This window comes from Trachymyrmex cornetzi, unplaced genomic scaffold (assembly GCF_001594075.2).
Source record: "Trachymyrmex cornetzi isolate Tcor2-1 unplaced genomic scaffold, Tcor1.1 scaffold4, whole genome shotgun sequence".
Classification (NCBI taxonomy): Eukaryota; Metazoa; Arthropoda; class Insecta; order Hymenoptera; family Formicidae; genus Trachymyrmex; species Trachymyrmex cornetzi.
The window spans coordinates 1240305-1253757 of NW_017298743.1; the positions used below are offsets into that span (position 1 = coordinate 1240305).

The 13453-nt window shown below is 36.1% G+C and overlaps 1 protein-coding gene across 13 annotated transcripts in view; it reads left to right on the forward strand.

The window, feature by feature from the left end:
• Positions 1-7598, forward strand: part of FoxP (forkhead box transcription factor P) — a 301004-nt gene extending 293406 nt beyond the window's left edge. For 7 of the 13 annotated variants that reach the window (XM_018512300.1, XM_018512302.1, XM_018512306.1 and 4 more), the window contains 4 exons: positions 1458-1633; positions 5317-5392; positions 5852-5958; positions 6522-7598. In XM_018512300.1, the coding sequence (XP_018367802.1) occupies positions 1458-1633; positions 5317-5392; positions 5852-5958; positions 6522-6771 (609 nt within the window). In that variant the 3' untranslated portion in view covers positions 6772-7598. Of the gene's footprint in view, positions 1-1457; positions 1634-5316; positions 5393-5851; positions 5959-6521 lie in introns of those variants that run through there. The other 6 variants (XM_018512303.1, XM_018512305.1, XM_018512304.1 and 3 more) reach the window with 4 other exon arrangements.
• The last annotated feature ends 5855 nt before the right edge of the window (positions 7599-13453 follow it).

The following is a 13453-nucleotide window of genomic DNA, read 5'->3' on the forward strand; positions in this document are numbered from 1 at the left end:
CTGTTTTATATATTATATATATATTTCTATATATGCGACTTAAAGGCGAACGCACGTATCAGTGCGTTTGTGGCCTTCGTATGTATGTATACGCACATACACGCACGCTCTCCTGTGCATTTCTCTCTACTTCTCTTATTTTAATCATATATTTGATCGCCTACACAAAATGTCTACGTCGTGTTCCCTGTTTTACATCTCTCTTCATAGTATACTGTACCTGTTTGTACTTGATACGTGCGCATTCATACGTATAGATCTGTGTGTGTATAAACCTCTTTATACACCTAAAACGCCATAACAGTCTTTACTATACGTCGCTTGTGTCGTCTGTCTGTATGTTTGCTGCTAATATACAGTTTCTCGAGGTGCCGTTTATATAATTCACAAACAAAACTATAATATTTGCGACGAAAATTGAAAGTTTTGAAAATTGAAAGACGCTTGTTCGAGTCCCTTACGATATTTCTACTTTCAATCGGGAAAGCGAAACAACAAATGGAAAGTTTCACATCTTTGCGAATAAATTTATATATAACCGAACAAAATAAGTTGATATTTACGCAGACTGAAATACTCGAGAAACTACCGTCATCACTGTGTTTGAACCCGCGTGTGTGTGAACTTCTTACTTGCCCGTCGTCGTGTGATGGTAGTCGACAGTCTGGTGGGTGCGTGGATGTTGCGTGAGAGTGCGTCGCCGATGAAAGAGCCACAACAGATGAAAGGAAAAAAAAAAAAAAAAAAACACAGATAGAAAGAGAGTTTAGAGATGCTAATCACGTTCTCGGAGATGGGAATCCGTAGTACGTCATGTGTGCTTTCATAACGAGCATGTGAGCTTTGCAGCGACTAACCCGATCGAGAACGGCGGGTCCGAGTATCTTGGCCCAAGTCTAGTCTCGAAAAGCCCGGAAGCCCGGATGCGGAATTGCCCCCGGAACACAGAGTGAGAACCGCAGTGTTGCACTTTGTCAGGTAGTGAGAGGAAGCCGCCTTACTACATTTTATTACTCTGCGTCTCTGTTTTATTTTTCTTTGATTTGTCCATCCCTTCTTTTTGCGAATCTGTGTTGTTGTTTGCTCTCTCTGAAAAAGTCGACGTTTCCGAGATCGTGCCGAGACCATTCGTGTGCCCCGGTAACACGATAAGAGCGACACGGAGCCGTCGGCGGAGAGGACGACGTGCCAGCGTGCCGCTGGTGCGTCTGGGTCCCGTAAAACGCGACGGCAAGCACAAAAACCGGCCCCGCGCAATACGTGAGGCCCTACATCTTCCGTACGAAGGGTAGCGAGCGGCGAGCGGGCCGAGCGCAAAATTAAGAAAGAAAGAACGAAAGAAAAGCGAAAAAGTGCGCAATCAACTACAAAAAAAAAACAAAAAAAAATCAACCAGAAACCTTATCTTTTTTACTCTCTTTTTCTCTATTTCTTGGTGGTCTTGTCTGTGTATACAGAACGCGATCCGCACCAATCTATCATTGCACAAGTGTTTTGTGCGCTATGAGGACGACTTCGGGTCATTCTGGATGGTGGACGACGCCGAGTTCGTAAAGCGGCGGCATCTGTCCCGCGGCCGCCCCAGGAAATATGACCCAACCCCATCACCCACTCCACCCCACCTCTCCGCACAGTAAGCACTACCACTTTTTAGAATTCTGCTGGCTGGCTGGCGCGACGTTCTGACCTTACCGCGGTACTTTTTTATGAACGCGGCGACCGGGACGTTTTCGCTTGGTCGTTGTCTACAAATCGAACCACTAAATGGGCTTTACAACCTGCTGCCTTTGAAAGTTTTTGTGCACACTTGCTCCGCGGATGTGCACGGTTGCAGCTGTTACTGTTATATTGACGTAACGACATGCCCTTCGGAATAAAAAAATTTGCTTCGAAGCAGCGCGAATCTACTTCGTCATTTTCTATATTAAACTATATTACAAGATAAATGAAAGAAACTTTAATGTACGTAATATGGATTAACGTGAATATAACGAGATATGTATGGAAATAATTATGAATTTTAGAAAATATTTGTTTGATTTATTCAATATTTTAAAAACAAAAATGTTTTATATTCTGTGTATGTTTTAATTTAATTTTGATTAATTTTACAATGTATTTGTGCAAATAATTTGGATTACAATACGCTCAGTTAAGATTTTTAGATAAATGTCACTTTATAAATTATAAAAATTTTATTAAATATCTTTTTTATTTATTTATTATGATGTTAACAGCTGCAATTATAGACGCGAGAATCAATTCGGATTAGTTAAATTCCATATCAATCAACCACAAATATCAATAAAATATCTTTGTAGCAAAATTTCTTCCATTTTTCTAAGTTATATCGCGATACAGTTTGAAGTATTAATAACAGATTACGCCAAGGCAGCAGGAAATAGCTCCATGCAGTTTGTCCAATCCCTCTGGAAATAATTTCCGCATCATGCCTGCCTCGAGCATCTTTAAAGTTCCGATTCCTTTAAAAACTGGACAGTAGTATCATCCCATTATTACCTTGCTCGTCCATTTGTTACAAGTGTGCAATTTATTCCAATTTTTTAGAACGTATAATCTAAACCATATAGACAATTGCAAAGTGTAAAACATGTAAAATTGTTATTAAAAATTAAAAAATATGATTTTTATTTTTAAATTTATTGATTTGATCATAAAAACACATGTTGTTGGCAAATATAAATAAAATTAAATATAACATGAGGTTTGTAAAGAAAAAAGTTTACTATACGATTAAACATTTAAATTTTATATAGTACAATATTATGAAATATATTTTTGAATATACTTGTAATCATTTTAAATTTATTTTCTATCAAAACATTGAAACAATTATTTTGAGATAAATATAGATAGGTAAAATAAATTGTTTTATGTTTAATGTTTTAAATGTGAATTTCAACGGAGATTTTATTTGTACTTTAATTGCCAAAACAGTTAACGTTTAGAATTTAAAAAAAAAGAAAGTTTTTAGTCTCTCTAAATAATTAGTTCTAAGTTGGTCAAAGAGAGAGAATATCTACAATTACAAAAGATCGATATTTTTTTTCTTCGTAAAAATATAGAATCTTGTATTTTGAAAGACGTGTAAATTTTGCACACTTTTGCAAATGACGTCCAAGAGTTCATAGGACATCCCCGTATACGTCACTAGTATTGTAACCCGAGGCTCTTGCACTCCGTGATAGCTTGAATCCTGCACGGTCCTGCAACACCCCAACAACAGGACGATTGGCCAAAGTTGCCGGATATCCAATGTGTTTATTAGTTGCTCGCATGGATTACCATGAATCCCTAATATTCGTTTCCTGATTAAGCCCTCTAAACTATCCCACCCACTTTGAAAACACTGCTTATAAACGTATGACGCTTAATGTAATGCTATTTGCGTAGCGTCTCGTGTGAAAGTGGTGTGTTTCTGCGGGCAAGCGTTCTTTTGTGTTCAAGTTTTGCTTCCGTTTCTTCCTTTGTTCTGTTTATTCTTTTGTTCCCTCATAATAGTAGAGAATTACTTTTCTCTTCTTTTGATCGTAGAATTGACGTTAATAGACGTTTGTCATATTTTACGTTCGTCATTTTTATTTGATTTCTGCAGTGACGTAGCAGTATAGCATTCTGGCGAAGTTCTGTTTCATCAGTTTTTATTCGATGCAACTTCCTTTGCAATCTGTTGCGATTTTCAACAATAAGTATGCAAAATATGCGGATGGAAATCTAAAAATTCTTCAACTTTGCAATTTATCTTGTTACATTCAGCTTATAAAAAAATCTTATCTTTTCATTTAATGGTTAGTAATAAGACTATTTAAAGTAAATATTAAAGAAAGATTTTTTAATAATTGAAATATCACACAAAATAGGAAGAAAAATATTAAAAATATTAAATATTAATTTTCAGACAAAATAACATTTCAGTAAATTATATGACTGATGCTAACTAAAAGAAAAGTTGGAAATACTTTCTTACAAATTTAAAAAGTTTTAAGTTGAAATGACGAATGCCATTTCAAGGCAAATAAAGTTAAGAATCGCAAAATGAACTTTAGCATCTTACATCATGCTTCCGCAATGAGCGAATGATTTGAGTGAATATGTACGTCAGGGCTACTCGCGCATGTGTAAATTGTGTATACTATGCGTTACAATTATAACCTCGGGTGGAATTCTTCGATCTTCATCGTTGCGACTCGTCTTGTATCACAGGTACCATGTGGACTCAGTATAAAATCTCAGTAATATTTAATGATAAAATTCTCGAAAATTTTTACTTATTAATCTTTAATACTTTTTAAAATTTTATCTACTTTTACTCAATCTCTCTTTTTAACTCTTCTCTCTCTCTCTCTCTTTCTCTGTCTCAACTTTTCACTTTTCTATCTCTATCTTCATCTATCCCTTTTCTATATTTCTCATTATTCAGCGCTCCTTGTTGCTTGATAAACGGTCTCAGGAAATCTTTTTTCTCATCTTTTTCGCATGCATTTTAAATCCTTCGTCAAATTTTCCGACGATGTACGCTAAGACTAAGTATATTTACCATTATTGGACGGTAATCGCAAGAAATACAACGAAAAGCTTCTCTTCGCAAATCGTCGGGAAGAAAAGGGCGATTATTGTGCAAACAAGTATTTACTAAATGACTTGCGAAGTAACAAAAGTAAATGGTAAGCTCAGGTAACCTGGTGGCCGTTTATAAGTACGTTTGTTTCGAAACTGACGTAATGTCACGTGTTAAAAATGAATGGAGAAAAGAAAAAGAACAAATTGATATTTTATTTATAAAGTTTCGAGACGGGAGCGCTTTTTTTTAAATACTCTCTTTGTCATTTTTATCTAATCTCGCTCAATCACCGATGAGACGAGTGCGGTGGACAAAAACGATATGAGGCACTGTAAGTAGGTAAGAGTATCTCGGATACTTTTTCGCTCTTTTTTAATCTCTTTTTGATATTTATATGTATTTTACATTTTTAATATTTATATAATTCTCTTTGTCTCTCTTTCTCTGTCTCTCTCTTCTCTTTCACTTTTACACCTCTTTCTCTTTCTCTCGCTTTCTCTATCTTTCTCCTTTTTGTCTTTAATACGTCTACATATCTACCACTCCAATTCACACAACATACAACATACATGGTCATCATACACTCAACTTTTATATACTCCCCCTTCTCTATCAGATCCGTCCCAACATTGACACGATTAAAGAAAACTCATACACGCGATTGATTTCAGGAAATATATGTTCACGGCCGAATTTCGAATACTATTAACATACTTTTTTCTGTCAATATCTAGGGGTGTACCGTCAAAGAGCCCAACGCTGACGCATAGTCCTACTATGTACGGTGACGCGCTTAATGCCAACCTGCAGGTAACTATTAATAATTAATTACTAGAACATGAAAACTCTCATGAACTTTTGCAATTTATTGTCTTAATCGATTGATACGCTATGCATTGAAATAAATCAATGTTGTAACGAGATGAATAATTCACAAACGTATACATATTAATTTAACATATTATACATATTATTACATTAATTATTATATTATACAGCTTATACATATTAATTAAATGACTGAAAGATTCGCTTAGTTTTCGTTTAGAAAGATTATAGTTTAGAAAGATAGCTAACAGTTTACGAGAATCTATTTATGTCCTTTGATAAATTTTATCACTAGCTACGTCAGATAGAAGCACAATTACGCTAGCTATGTAAACAGGAACCACAATTATTCTTTCTTAAAATAACTAATGCGTAGTATCTAAGTGAGATTAGCATTTTGGTGCTAAGTCAGTAATAACTAACCATCTAATGCAATTTGAGTATTTCCAGGCACTCGGGGAGTCTAACATGGGATTTTTGAATCCGATGTGCACGTCAACAGCGACAAGTCCTGATAAGGAACATGTGTTATCTCATAATGACTTGATGTAAGTGACATTCACCATTAAATACGTCGTTCGCGATTCCTCGAACATTCTTCAGGCAATACGTTTTATCAAATATTGATCACGGTGTTATTCGAGTTCTTGTAATAACTCTTTTTCGGTACAAATCTGCATTTGTGCCCCTATATTTTCGAAATGTTGTTTCAGCTTATAATAATATTGCCGGAACACGCGCCTAGAATCTTTTATTTATCCGACATCGCGAAATTTGTTTTATTCACGGACATATTTACGGACGGTTTATATACGATCGATTTCGATCGCGCGCATAAAAGCCGTAAAAATAGCCCTTATCCGCGCGATTCTTCCGCAAAACACAAACTATTCGTTGCAGCTTGACAAACCGCATGAAACCGCGGCAATGAAACAATACCGGAAAAGCGAAATCGTTATTCTCCCGTTAGCCGCGTCGCTAAAAAAAATATACCGCTGCGTTTGTCGCGCTCTATGAAATATATATCCCGACACACACCCGGCGAACGCTTTCGCAAGTTTTTCACTCATAAGCGTACACAACACGTTCGTGCGTGTCGTCGATTCAACAGGTCGCCGCTGGATGAACCGGCCGTGCACATAAAGCAGGAGAGCCAGAGTCCGGAAGGAGGGAAGCACCCGAGATTAATAAAGCGCGAGCTACCGGACGGCCCCATGGAGCAAGAGACGGAGGAGGATCAGACGGACGAAAGAGAATACTCTGAGAGCCACGGCCACGACTCCGGCCAGGACGAGGATATAGCGGAGGACCTGTCGATGGCGCCCGACATTATGATCCCGGACGATCAAGTCGAGGCGTAGTATCGCCCCGTCATAATAAACCGATAAAAAAAAAACGAGATGTATACAAGATGTGTCCCGTTTGTTCGGCCACACGAAGAGAGGAGCCCTTCTACGTTGACCAGGATAGAGTAGAGTACGAACGTAAAAGAGCGGAAGAGAGAACGGGGTGCGAGTAACAGAAGCAGAGATTCTCAAGAGGACGACGAAGGCCCTCCAGGACCACCCACCTCCTCCACACTCCTCCTTCGTACGAGTTCCCCCTCAACGTATCATATCTGATGCCGCGACGTTCCAAAAGGCGGCTTTAAAGTAACGAAAAAGGAGCCAATCGAATTTGTGAAAAAAAAAAAAAAAAAGACACTGTCGCTTAAGCGACGACGGTGGCGAGCGGTACCACCGGTCGATGATGTCAGCGCGGACATCTGACGCTGGTAGCGTCGTAATCTCGGCGATATTCGGGAGCGATCCTTCGATCCATATCCTTACTCAAGCAATTGCGAACAACGATGTATTTTATTTTTCTTTCGATCTTTTTTCCGTTCCGCGGTTATATCTAATAGACACGTATATATAAATATATACATATATCTTTCTCTCTCTTTCCTCTCCTCTCTCTCTCTCTCTCTCTCTCTCTCTCATGTACATTGAATTAGAAATTAATGTAGCGACGATAGGGCACCGTGCATGGCGCGCCATGCGGTCGGCGCGCCTTACCGGGCGCCCCGGAAACGCGACAGGAAGTACCCTTCACCGGAGGAACCGATGCAACTTCGCGATTATGCATTTCGTGTTATAGAAACAAAACATGACAATGGCAACTCTAGCAAATTTTTAAATACGTTGTATCCAAGTGATAGTAATATAATTTTATTATAAACGATTAAAAAAATATATATATACTTTATATAATTATATATAAATTAAAAAGGCGCGAGGCTGTTTCTGTTCTATACGATGCAATACTTTATATTTTGTGTTTCGAAAAAGTCAAATTGTTTTTGTTTCAATCACGAATGTAATTATCTAATAATTTACGTGACTACGAAAACGGTATACAATGCGAAATAAATAACGTGCCATGTTTATCGATGTATTTAATCTGCTATTCGACTTTTTCAAAAACAAAATTCTCAAGAAGCAACGCGCGGTTCCGCCGGAGAAGCGAATCGATCAGACAGTCCAGCGGGATTGAATCTAGGAAATAAATCGATGAAGCCGTGATGGTGGTGGTGGTGGTGGGTACGTACGGGAGCGACTGAGTTTAGTCTTTAAGCATTCGCCCAGCGAACGAAGAGCATTGTGTTATTCGTGATTAAGCGGGTCCTCCTACCTTTCGAAGAGGCCTCGGTATCAGACACACACACACACTCAAAACACACATTCAAAACATACACACACACTACACAAACACACCATAAACTAAGAATCGCATCCGTGACGAGACCGGATGCGTCCCGGCGTACCCGTCCGCTACACTTGGTAGCACTCTGTATAGTCTAGCGAAGTTGATCGTAAGTAGTTTCGTATTCATTAAATGGTAATTAACGGTCGAAGAAAAGAAAAAAAAGAAAACGGTCAGGAGGTGGTCGATGTTTGTAAATGAGCGCTACGGTACGCGACACGCGCGCGTGCAACGATCTTTCAAATTACTTTCCGATCGAGCCGGTCAGGAATCCGCGATGCAGAATGATATTATAGGTGTACGTAGCTCCGCGACACGATCGATGACACTCGAGCGAACGGGGATAAGTGGGAAGATCGCTAACGCGACGTTTTATATTTAACGTACATGTACACCACACGGCAAAACGAAATTCCAGATTTGACGCTAGCATCTCGACGATTTTTTTTTTTGTACGATATATAAATATATATATTTAACTTCATCGTTTCTAAGGTATAGGATAGACTCAGCACCGTGGCGAGATGGTGCTTTTCAAGTTCAATGCATTGGAAGCTAGTATTTCAATTGTCTTGGACAATTAACATAAAAATTTCGAGTTGTTAGGTATTACGCGTTCAAGAAGATTATATTATAGTTATTAGCACTTCCTTCTGTGATACGTGACGAATATATAGTAAGACCACTATATTTAATTATATATATACATATAATTAAGGGACTTATACATATATATCTATACGTTACAAGTCGTTTTTGGTTGCTAAGTCTATTGTATATCAATATTTCCAATCAATTACAGGCAGTTAATGTATGTCACGCTATTGAATCGAATGTCGAAAAAAAAAAATATTGCATAAAACGATGGCAAGATATCACGTTAATGATCTCCCTACTTCTCTAAGCATGAAGTCTATAAATAAATTAAAAAGGTACTATGCATATACACATATATTAATACGTATACGTATCGAAATTGTAAGGAATTAGATGTCGACAGTCCTCTCCATCAAACTTTCCCCCGTCCCCGTCCAATCCTAGTCCTATTATATGCACACCAATCGAGGCCAGTAGTTTCTTCTCAAGTGCGCGGTCTCCAAATCCCGAAACACACAAGTATAGAAAGCGCGCTCACATCGGTACGGCGAGCACTTTAAATTGTACGGAGTCTACCGACACGAGTAATTCGATTTTTTTCTTGAGTTATCAGTATTTTTTGGTCTCCATATATATTTAACGAGAAATATTTGTCGAGCTTAGAAGCTAGTTTAATTGCCACAAGGCGCCCGTGTCATTTCTCTGTGCAGTGACTGAAGACGAAAAGCGTAGTTATATACTTTATTTATTAGATCGTAAAGATCAGACATGTGCAATTTGGAAAATTATTATTTGCAAAGAATTTTTGATGCAAAGTTTTTTTGTACCACGAAATATTTAATTTTGAGTTGAACAGAGTAACTTCGTAGCGTCTCTTGTCAAATCTTATAGGATTATAAAAAAAAATTAGTTTGGAAGGTTCTTCCTCGTTCGTTTGATATCTATCATAATTATCCACCTTTATTTATTACAGTTATCTTAGTTTCAGTTGTAATTCCAGTTAACAATTCTAATTTTATTGACGTTATTGCATATGGCAATAATTGATGTTTCAGTGCACTTATACTGTAAGTAGAATGTGAGGGTTTGTGAAGTTTCAAAATGAGCCATTTTTTAGATGAATAAATAACGTTAAAAAGCAGTTTTGAGAACCGTTTTAACGAAAATTTGACGGGTATTGTTTCTCTGTGTCGTCTAGATGATCTTTTTCTTTTTATTATTATTGTTGCGAAGGAAATAACACATCTCGGATCACAATTTGAATCTTACATTAGAAACTCACAAACTTTCGCAGTCTAGTTATAACTGTTATAAGATACAAGCAAAAACAAATGTTAAATTTTATTGATGAATAAATATATTATATTTCGTCTCTATTCGTCAGTTTAAGCAGGTGTCTTTTTCTTATTTCGGGAAATTGAACTATGATAACATGTACGAATTAGAGTATTTCAGTAAAAACAATCAAATAAAGTAAGAAGATACAATATTATTAATATGATACAAATATTATAAATTTTATATTTGAATTTGAAACTTTCGACAGTCAAATTGACTAGACGTGCACATATAGTTTGAGTAAATCTTTTCTGTAAGTTGTCTGCAATTTCTATTATCACGATTTTTTATATATACATTGCATATTTGTAATATATATATATATATATATATAGAGAGAGATATATATATCAGTAACTTTACTCGATTATTGTGCAAGCATTGTTTTATTATTTTCAAAAAACATGAAAGAAATATTTTTTTATTTTTTGCAATTGTAATTATTATTATTATTTGCCGATTTGACAAAATAAAACATTGCAGAATTGCATAGCTTTCGCGTTTCAAGTTATAAATAATTTCAAATCGACACGGCCAAACTTTAATTAACAAGACATACATATCTGCGTTGTGAGGCTTGACAGATTTGTCGCTGAATAATTTAAAACACGAAATTGATATTTGCATGTACTTGTCCTGAGTGTAAATCTCTGCAGGGTTAAGGAATAATTAAATCACACGCGCATAGAAGGAAAGACAAGTGTAAAGAGCGAGAGAGAATGCGAGGTGTGTATGTGTGTATGTCTGTTATTTTTGTGCGAGCATGCCGTAAACGTTTGGCAATCACCTGGTTCACCGATGAAATTTTACGAGGTTCAGTGCCGTTCGGGCTTGCTTTCGCGTATGGTACTATTAATAATCTAAGTCTATATGTATTATGTATAATGTGAATTAAGAAAACTTGACACACACACACGCACACACACATGTATGACATAGAAGACTCTCCTGTAAATAATTAAACTCATCGAGGCATTAGGAATTTGCGCATACGTCATTCACGGAGGGATGATTCTGCCGATATCGCGGCCTGTAAGCGCGTATATATACGTGTGCATGTGTGCGCATGAGTGTAATTGTGTATGCGAGTGCACGCGTTAATTACCCGTTAACCCCGTAATCCCGTCTGCATTTAATTTCGACTCTTAAAGTCTCTCTCTCTCTCTCTCTCTCGATGTTCTCGAGAGGATAATTCGACGGAAGACATTTTCTCGTTTTGCCGGGTGAACGTTCGTCACGTCGCGGGGAGGAGCGGGGCCTGACGACCGGATAATTTATAATTGATAATCGGTTAATTGATCAATCAAGCGCCGCGTCGCGTGACGTTTTGGGCGGGCTCGCGAAACGCGTATCTGCTGCTGAATCTTTTGTATTATGACAATGTTACACGTCCCCTCAGATGCTTTATTTTTAATGTTTTTCCTTTTCTTTTTTGTTATGTTTGTTAATGAGGGCAATTTGGATTTATGTACGCGGGCATTGCGATCGATTAGTGCGCATTCGAGCGAAGGATTATTTCATTATTTTGCTTACACGATATATATGTTGTAGAAATTATAGCTTTTAATCGTGCCGCCTAGAACTTTGCAAAACGCTCGAAAAATAATTGTCGATAACGAACTCGATAATCAATCACCGATGCATTACTTATTGTTAATATTTTATTGCTTCCCTTTGACGAAAGCAACGACGGTTCTGTGCAATCATATCAGATAGATCGAAGTATCCAACATGAACAGTGCCAAATCGATGCTGATGTTTATTTATTTAATGAAAGATCTAAGATAGTCGGTTAAAAATGTTCGTGTTCTGAAGAAAACTACTGTTAATTAAAAAAACATTGTGTTACATTCTTCATTTTTCGCTATGAAGGTGCTAGAGAAATTCAGTATATCACATTGACAAAATGAAGTGATAATTCATTATATTTTGTGGAATAAATTATTGTTATATACATTGATTAATATACGAATATTGCAATTTCGATATATTGTATATATATGTGATCGAGATGGACATGTTCATGACAAATTTCATCGCGTTCCATTCAATATTCTCATGAGTGCGTAACACACATCGTAAGAATTCCCATCAAATAAAATATCCCTCGCAAGCAAATCAAACGTGTTAGAAGGACGTACAAACAAATATGATTTTTAACGTAAAATAATGTATTTATAATCTCTGGCAAAATTGTAGAAGATAATTATCTACATATTTTTCGTTTCTTCTTTTATATATATATAATTTAAAGTAATTTGCAAGGAAAGAAACAAAAGGAGATTGTTATCGCAATTCGAGCTCACGCAAAGAAGTAAATTCTATGAAGGATGACCGTATAATCGATCGAATAGGATACCGCCGGCATAAATTGAACATTATTGCATTCTCCTACAATGTTTATTGTCTGGATTACTTTGTTAAGTATTTGTATGATAAGTTGCCTTGTAAAAATGTATCGATTTTACTAAGAAATTAAATGTGTTACTGAAAGAAAACCATGCACGATTTCTCTCCAACTGTTCTTATCAACCTCCGGTCTTTACATCGGGAATGGTAATAGACGGAGCGTAGTAATAGCCGATTAAGTAGTATAATTGTAAGTACCGATGAATTTATATAATTTTCACCGTACTTTCTTTGGATAAGACTGACATCGTTTGTATAATGCTTGATAATCCCGTTAGACGTATCGAGATTTATATACGTAAATTAATGTATCTAGGAAAATATATATATGTCTAGATTGCAGAAAGCACTTATATCATACTGTAAATAGTGAATTTACGAAATCGCATTTTCTAGTTCGACATAAGCGTTAGTAATAAGATCCTAGCTGATATAGAATTATCTTGAAAGAATTAACTTATATAAATATATATATAATATATAAAACACGAGATTCTAAGCTCTTTAAAAATTCTGTTTTCAAATTCCCTGTTAATACATTTAATAATGGGATCCTGTAACACTTCGTGTTACTTGTTATCATCTTTTAGTATGATTCTATTTTTTTCAGTCTTTATCATTCTTATATAATTATAATATTTGATATTGATCTGTAATTTTCGTGTAACCATCTTTGATTACTTCAAAATACTTTTCCTAAATATATATCATGTTTAATGAGAAGAATAGTCTAAATTTTCCACGTTCCATGGTTAGTATAGTTAGCCTAATTTTGAATTTCATTTATGTCACATGTAATCACAGTGATATTTAAACTGAATGGAATATCATTAATTGTATTGAATTGAAACGCTGATAGTTATATATGCAGCAGTAACATTAAATGAAGAATATGAATGTCGCACATAATATTTAAACTTATACAATTAATGTAATAATTAGTTTAGTTATAAT